The following is an 8,963-nucleotide window of genomic DNA, read 5'->3' on the forward strand; positions in this document are numbered from 1 at the left end:
GCTGCCATGCAGATCTCAATTGGTAATCAGTGCTTTTTAAATTCAGAAACCCTAACTGCAGCTGTATCCTTAACCATAAACTCTAATCCTATCCTTAATGCTAAAAAATTTATCCCAAACCTAAAATTGTAAATTTAACACTAAAACTCAGTACCTATCCCTATTCCTAAAACTCTACCCCAAACCCTAGCCTTAAAATGCAGACCCTAAAACCATATCTCCGTTCTTAATCCTGACTCTAAAACTGTATGTTTAACCCTGACCCTAAAGCTCTAATTTCTATCCCAGCCCTGAAACTTTACCTCCAAAGGATGCAGTAAAGTGAATCACTTTAGTACCTACAATGCACACTTTCCATTTAAGTAACTATGGTGGAACTTTAACCATGGCTGAAGATAAGTGCTATGTTGTCCCTTTTTTCCCTCAGAAACATCTTGAACAAGAATGGGTCACAGGCCTTATTGTCTAAAGACTATGGTTTACCGAAGCATGGAGAGGAAACAGGCCATAAAGATGTACAAAACTCAATGATTCCAGTATCACAAGTACCTCTTCTTTAGACTATTTTAGCAATACCTAGAAAAAACTTTACAAAAAACTGGAAAACGAATCCTACTATCTCATTCAATAATGAATTATCTGTTTAGCAAAATCAGTATCTAGTAATGAAATACTATAAGAATGAGAACTAAAACTGTGACACACAAAGTATTAGCTTGGGAAAATTACAAAGCTTACTAGACAAGTATTAATTATATTAGAAATGTTTTGAATTTTGTTATGGACTTTGTAAATAGGATGTACAAAGTTTCATGAGATTGTAATTATTATTTAAATGATTATTGCTTTGTTTTAAAATAAAAAAAAAAGATGTATAAAACTCTTTAGAAGAAAAGTACATCATCAGGCCTGTAGATGGTGCAATTGTGTTCAGAAATGTTAGCTTTCTGTATCAAGGACAGTCTGTACTGCACTTGATCCTCAGTGATTTAGACAGTTTTGAACCACATGACAGTTATAGCTTTGTATTTTCTGCGTAAGGTACATAGAGTTTTCTGGAACATGATTTTCTTATTGTGTCCATTGTGACTGGCTTTGTTCTGAGATGGTGAGTAGAAAACTCACAAGAAATTTAAAAAAATGTAAAAGGGAGGGGGAATGCTAGATGCACTTAATGCAGGCAGACGGCATGACTTGTTTTAGCTTTTTTTTCAGAACTTATAGCAGCTGTTAAGAACTAGAGGCAAAGCAGTGTTCTTATACTTAATTGTACTCTGCCTGAATAAAACAGTACATTTCCGTAGAGTTAAAAAAATTGAAGTAAAAATAATTTAGAGTAAATAAAAGCTCAGTTCTAGAGACACCAAAAGGGCAGTGGTTGCTGTCAGAATGTGAGCCTTTCATTTTTGAAAATAGCTAGTTCCACTTGATAAAACATTTTTTTCTCCACACAAAGAACAGCTTGGTATATTCTGTGTCATGTGCATAGTTGTCTAGTATATAAAGTTATGTCTTAAAATGGAGAAGTTACTCGTACTCAGAGTAGATACAGGTTTATGCAAAAATGTTTACCATAAATGCATGCTTAAGAATGATTAGATTTTTTTTCACCACTGTGCCTATTTGAAGACCGTAACTGAATGAATTTACTGTGTGTTAAATTGTACTTTAGTGCAAAGCATGCTTTACATATACTGGATAAGTGTCTTGCAGTCTCCACTAACCTTTGATAACCAGTGCCAAGAAACTAAAAGTCCTTGTAGCTATGAGTGCAGCAATTTATGGAGTTAGTGACTGATTATGAACATGGATGCAGGAACAGAGTTATGACTGAGTGTGTGGATAAGTAACTGAATGTATAAATGCTAAAGTGTGACAGGAAGTGACCTACTTCTTGGGTGCAGCGATGTGACACTGACTGTTTGTATGTACCAAGTCAGCTGCAGGTATGTGGTAGAAGGTGAATACTTATGAGTAGAGAAGTGTGGGAGTAAGCAACAATTGAATCCCTGAGTGGAACTGGCCAGACGTGAGTGATTTGTTGGTTGCAGGAATGCCATCCATATGTGACTTAGTGAAAATATGTACATTTTTTTGAACTATACTAAGGAATACTGGAAGACATCTTCACAACAGTAAAGACACACACGCCTGTAGATATATGTACAAAATAACACTAAAGAATAACCAAAGGCAGCGATGAAATAAAAAAAATAATTTATACTACCTTTCAAAAACACTTCAATACTGGAGGAAGTAGCAGGACATTTCAGTAATGTAAAGGGGGAGGGAACTATGAGAGTGGAAAAAAAGGACAAAAATAATAAAGGAGTTATATGCTTCACCATAAATAGAACAATTGAAAGATAGGTTGCTCGTATAGGAATGTGGGATAATGGTGGATAAAGGGACAGCAATGGGAGTGACAAAGGATACAGAGAAGGAATTTGGGGAGATAAAACACAAATGAAGACAAGCTGTCACACTTAGTACTTAAAATGTTGTCAGTGGGACTTTGTGATTAACTGGCTGTAACCAGCTATCTGGCTGATTTAAAACTACTGGATGGCAGTAGGGATACCCTCATACTGAGGATGGTCTAAGAAGGAGCAAAGCAACTACAAACCTGTTAGTGTCACTTTCTTCCCAAGGAGAACTATGATGCAAACTTATAAAGTTTAGGATGATGAAGTTCTTGATTATTGTGGCCTCACAGATAACAGATCAGGTTTCTCATAGCAGAGGTCTTGCAGGCCGTTCTTTATCTAGTCCCATGAATGGGTTGCCATAGACGTGGACATAAGAAGTCATGTGGCTGTGGAATTCAGTAACTCCTCTGATGCAACACAAAAAGGAACACAGATGGAAACAAACCACATCCAAACATCAAAAAAAACCCAATGACAGTGATAGGTGGAAAAATTTATTTTTTCTCACAGAATTTAGCACTTTCATCCAACCTGTAGTGAGTGAATGGTTAGTTACATGACTGAAGGAATATGACAGTTTGTGACTGATTGGGTGCGAGTGTATATACATGTGAATGTAGAGGAATGGCTAGGTATATGGTGTCAGAAATATGATAGTAACTAACTGAAAGAATGCACTGCTGTGACAGTGAGTGGATGAGTGAGGAGCCTGTCAGTAGATCAATGGTAGTTTTGGTGGTCTGCGAACTCTGCTTATGTATATTTAAGTTCAGGGGGTAATGGGGGTGGAGGGGGTTTGCCTCCTTACCAAAAATGATTTACTCTTAAGATTTACCAAAAGAACTTTTGGCGAAACATTGTCTGACTTTTAGCTGTCACAAATAAAGATGTCAATAGAGTAGCATGATTCTAAGTGTAGAAATAAAACTGTGTGAGAGGTGGGCATGGGTGCAGTTAGACTTGTCACTGACAGTTCTTCAATATGAGGGCAGTCTCTGCCATCATTCACTGCTAGCTCCTCAGGTGAGTCCGAAATCCAGACTTGGACATTTAAACTCATGCACACTACTTGTGTTTCCATCTCATGTGTAACACTTAAGTGAGTAACAGGCTGCAGACAACTGGCATGTGAGAAGGAGTGAAAATGTTTGGTGCGAAATTGCAACAAGAAATTAATCGATGTGTGCATGGGTACAGAAATTTGAGAGAAGGCAAGTGATTTTGTGTTCAAACAATTTAGTTTAAAAATGCGAGAATGTTTCAGAAAGAATGAATGTCAGTAATTGGGTTTGTGTATGTCTGTGCAGATATGGGCGCAGGAATCTGACGTGTTGATTAGTGCAGAAGTTTAGCAGTGAAGAACCAGTGAATGGGTAAGTCAGAATGGTTACAGGTGTACAGGACTCTGACAATGACTGACTAAACAGATGATGTGAATGAGTGCAAGTGTACTAGAGGAAGAGAATGACTTTGCATGTAAAACTTGAGCAGGCAGATGGACACAAGAATGTAAGCATGACTAGATTTTATATTGAAGTAGGTGATTGGTACCGCAATGTGACATTGCATAAGTGGATGAGTTATAGCAGGTGTACAGTCACAAGAATATGAAAGTGAAAGACTGTGTCATGTAGGTGATTGGGATCTGGTGCATGTGCATACATATGTGAGAGCGATTTACTGAGTGAATGAGATAGAGGAAGTGGATGCATGGGAACAAGAATGTCAGAGTCACTAAGTAAAAGTGATTAAGCAGATTTTGGAGTGGCACATGGACACAAATTTGACTGAGCAAGTGGTAGAAGAGTTTGAGCGACTCCATCAGTACAGCAATGGAAAAATTAGTGAGTTGTAGTGGGTTTAAGTCTATGGGAATATGAATACAACTGAATGGGTAAGTGGGTGAGTTGGAATTTCTGCTTTGGAACAGAAATATGAGAGTGGGTGAGTGGCAGAGTTGGAGAGGGGGAATAAAAATGTGAGAATGACCTGAGTGGGTGAGCAGGAGTGGGTGCATGGGTACATAAATATGAGTAAGAGATTTAGAGTGTTTGCACAGGTTAGAGGAACAAGAATGTGACTAAGTAACTGTTTGTAAAGGAATGTGAAAGATATCGAGTGAGTGTGCAGGTATTGTAACATGACAGTGATTTAAATGAGTAGGTAAACTGAGTGTGTGCAAAAGTACATACAGGAATGAGAGGGTGATGGAACGGTAGAGTTGGGTACATTTACTTGAGAGTGACTCAGCAATTGAGTGATTCAGAGTGGTTGTGTAGGTACAGTAATGTGACCGGCTGAATGTGTGGAGGGGTTATTGATTGGAGTTTGTGCAGTGGTACAAGATGGTGAGACTTGCTCAGTGAATGGGTGAGATAAGGTGGATGAATGGGTATAGGAATATGAGATTGGCTGAAAGCGCTTTAGTTGGTTTACTTTTGAATTAATGAGTACAGTAATGTGATAGTGACAGAGAGTGAGCTTGAGCATGTGGATAACAACAGGAATATGAGAGTGACTAAGTAAACAGGTGAGTGGGTAAACTGAAATGAGCGACACCTTAGAAGAATCTGAAATGATTTATTGAGTGAATGGGTGAGATGTTCACCATATTGATCATTGCATCAGTAGCCCAAGCTATATTGGTTATATCCTGCAAGGGCTATAACAACTGGACAGGTTCCAGAGCTTCAGGGCACCTTCCACATGTCCAAACTGTTAAGTCAGCTTGAGCTAAACTGACTAAAAGACAGGTTGAGCACCAAGCCCTTCAAAGCATTACTACAAATGGAGAGACCTCCTCTGAAGACTTTTGAGGATCAACGGTCAGCTTGTCTGTTCCATTGCTGTGCAGATATGTTCCCTTAGGGGAAGAAAACTTACACATATTATTTTTATTGTTTAAACTTACTTTCCTGTTTAGGAAAGTATTTTTAAGCAAGGAATACATGTTTTTATTGACTGTTACATGATGTTACTGTACTTTTAAGCATGAGCACACTGTCACTGGCAATCTAAAAGTTAGTTTAAACATTCTGTTTTTTTTTCTTTGAAGAAACTATGTTTAAATTACTTTTGGGGGCTAATAAAGTATATTAGAGTGGTTTTTATTGTGGTTTAACTGAGAAAAGGTACTTTTAACTACTTTTTAAATTTTACTGGATTATGTTGCGCTTTGTTCCTTTGGGAAAAGAGCACCATTTTCGGCTTGACCATCAAACAAGCTACCAGTCCCACAGTTGGTCTGTCTTAAAGCCACATAAAGAAACTGTTAACTCAACAGCTTTTGCCACCACAGCATGGTAGCAATTTGTCTCAACCACAGGTGGGTGACTATGCTTTGCCCAAAGCTGGATCCTCAGACCACTCATATTTTTCTCCAGATCCCTTTGCTGTTGTCTATACAGCCACTATGGATCAGAGGTTAGCCACGTCTTCTGTGGCTGTCAGGGGCCTGGCAGTGGAAAGGGAAAGCCACTCTTGTTTGCCTTCAGAGAAGGGGCAAGGAAGGTGCCCCTGATTAGCCAGAATGTTTTACTCATCCCCGTGGAAGCTGCTTCTGTTATTAATAATCCTATTTGCCACAACTTTCCTGTCAAAAAGAAACAGAAAACTACACATTTATAATTTCCTGCACCAATTCTACTGGACTGCAGTAAGATAAAGTCTGGCTTAGTATTTTGTACAGGCTATTGAGTCTTCATTTCAGGTGGTTTATGTTAAAACAAAAAGGGATTCCCCCTTTCCTGAAAGATTTAAGAAACTGAATCTGGAGAGGAATATGATGGTACAGATATTTTTTCTCTTCAGCTTTCTGATTCAGACTCAGGGTAGATGGCATGGTATCCAAATCTCCCTGTGCAGTGTTCTCTTTCTCTGAGACTATTTCCAGAATGTGATGGTGTGTGGGAGAACACAGGTTTCTCAGTCCGACAGAAAATACAGTATGTTACAAATTGAATTCCTTGACCCTCCACCCATCCCCCTGTGCTGTCAGCATTGGAGAGTATGTTTGTCACAAGCTGTTCTTTCCTTTTCAGCCAGCCTACCTAAGAACACAGACAGAATGTACAAAGTTTCTTAGTTTTTCAAAGTTGTGTACACTCATCCCAGACTTGACCCAGCATCTATAGCTTTAGTTAATTCAGCTGCTGCCAAGCATGTTGTTAATTCTATTCCTTCCACTTCAGTCAAGGATGGTAAAACAGTTGATACGTTTGGGGAAAAGTGTATGCTTCTGCAGCTTTAATTTTTTGAATTTTGAATTGTCAGGCAAATATGTTAAAGGTTATTTTGACTAATTATGAAAGTATGAGGAATGTTTTACCTCCAATTCCCCCTGTAAGGAAAAATTTGCTTTGTGTGGTTTTGTTTCTTTGATTTCTCAGCTCACTGTTCATTGTTTAAAGTGTGTACAAGAGCCTGTAGATACTAAATCCAGGGCTGTTGCCGCTTGCACTGTGTTGAAGATGTTTACCTACTTGTGTTCTCATGACATCCCAAGTGAGATTGTAATTCTCCTTTGGGTAGAGTTTTAGTTTTTGGACCCTCTGTTGCAGATATAAAAAATCTGATGAGAGAGGTAAGCTGATGCAGGGAATCTTTTAGATTTTTCGTCTACCTTACCCAAATTTTCTAAAGGATTTTCTGTTCCATCATCTGATTTTGACAAGAAACAAAATAAACAGCCTTAGCAAAATGCTATTACGCCGATATTTAAAAAGCAGTGGCATGGTGGTCCTAAAAAGAAAGTAGGTCCTCCCCTGAAAAATGGATAGTCAAATAAGGTAGAATGCCTATATAAGGGATGTGCCCCCCCCCCCCCCCCCGGCAGTCTGTTATCCCTTCCAGAAAGCCTGACTCTCCATTTCTCTCCTTGATAACAGATTGTTTTAGATAAATGGGCTAAGTCATCAAAGTTACAAATAGCAATGGGAAGAATTCATCCATCCCATGGAATTATTCCACATCCACCAGACCAAAGCCTTCTATTCCTTCCTGTATTATAATACATGCTGCTGGGGGGGGAGTAATATAAGCAATTCCTGCATCTCAGTTGGGAAAAAGTTTTTATTCAAGAATGTCTTGGTGCAAAAAAAGAAAATGCCTGGAGACCATTTCTGTACCCTTTTCCGATAAATCAGTGTGTGACAGTGCCCAAGTTCACAGTGCTTTCACTCCACAACCTATTTATTTCCCCTTCTTCCTCATTTTGATTTTTTTGGTAACCTTAGATTTAAAAAAATGCTTATCGCATTCCTGTTCATCCAGATTTTAGGCGTTTCTTAAGGGTTTTATGTATCTGGATCACATTATTAGTTCTCTACCTTACCCTTTTGGCTATGCACTTCTACAAGAGTATTCACAAAGTGTCTAGCTCCTGTCATATCCCACTGCAAGCTAGAAGGCATCCACATTTTTCAGAGTCTTTTTAGTGTCTGTCACTTGGGTGAGAGATCTCCTATGTAGGTTTGGATTCTAAGATAATAATCAAAAGTGTTTTTTGACTCCATCACACAGGATTGTGTTTCTGGGATGTCCGCTAGATACCTCAGTACACAGAGCATTTCTTCCACAGGTAAAATAGATCTATATTTAGAGCTATTTCAGGGATTTTCCACTCAGAATTTGGTCACTGCAAGGGAGTACATCATGATTCTGGGTCTCAGGTGTCTATGATTCTCATCATACTTCTGGCAAGACTCCACAACAGAAAGATACAGTAGTATTTGAAGTCTTTTTGGTCCCAGCACCAGCTCCCATTATTTTTTCAGATTCCAGCTCTGGGATTTGTGAGAAGAGAAATAACTTGGTAGAGACATCGGATATCTCTTAATCCAGGTCTTCCCTTCTCCACTCCTACTTCAAAGCAGTCAGTCACCATAGATGTCTCAAAATTTTGCCTGAAGAGCAGTATAAAGAGGGATACAAGTCAAAATATTGGGGACAACAAAGACAGACACAAGTGCATAAACATACAAGTGATGCTTGCCCTTATCAAGGTACTCAACTCTCTGAATCATGTCTGGTCCCCAGGACCACTTCAAGTTGTTACAGACAGTACCACAGTGATGTGGTACATAAACAACTAAGGGGGAACTGGATCTTATCCCTTATGCAGGCAAACCTTATTAACACTGGATATAGCTTTACAGCACAGACTCACTCTACAGGCTTCCTACATTCCATCAGAGAAAAACTGTGTGGCAGACAAGCTGAGCAGGATAAAGGCAGACCCTCATGAATGGAAACCAGGTCAGAAGGTCTTCCAAGATTTGACCCATCTGTGGGAAGATCCTCAGGTAGAACAATTGGCTAGCAAAATTCTGCTCCGTTACTCCATGCAAGAAGGCCTGGAAGACAGATGTCTTTCCTTTTCCATGGAATATTCCTGTATACTTTTCCACCATTTCCTCTGATATCCAGGATACTTCTAAAGATTCAGAAAGAATCCCCATGATCACTGTGGTGACGCCCTTCTGGCCAAGGCAACAGTGGCTCTCTCTTCTTTTAGACTTGACCAAGTTTAAAACC

At 39.0% G+C, this 8,963-nt stretch overlaps 1 protein-coding gene across 1 annotated transcript in view; it reads left to right on the top strand.

The window, feature by feature from the left end:
- Window positions 1-981: 981 nt before the first annotated feature.
- The window catches only part of REX1BD (required for excision 1-B domain containing), a 156,289-nt gene continuing 148,307 nt past the window's right edge, over window positions 982-8,963 (top strand). The window contains exon 1 of the mRNA XM_044053950.1: window positions 982-1,108. Coding sequence (XP_043909885.1) covers window positions 1,106-1,108 — 3 coding nt within the window. The 5' untranslated portion in view covers window positions 982-1,105. The remainder of the gene's footprint in view (window positions 1,109-8,963) is intronic.

The sequence above is a fragment of the Protopterus annectens genome, chromosome 13.part0 (genome assembly GCF_019279795.1).
Source record: "Protopterus annectens isolate FY-2018-M chromosome 13.part0, PAN1.0, whole genome shotgun sequence".
NCBI lineage: Eukaryota > Metazoa > Chordata > Ceratodontiformes > Protopteridae > Protopterus > Protopterus annectens.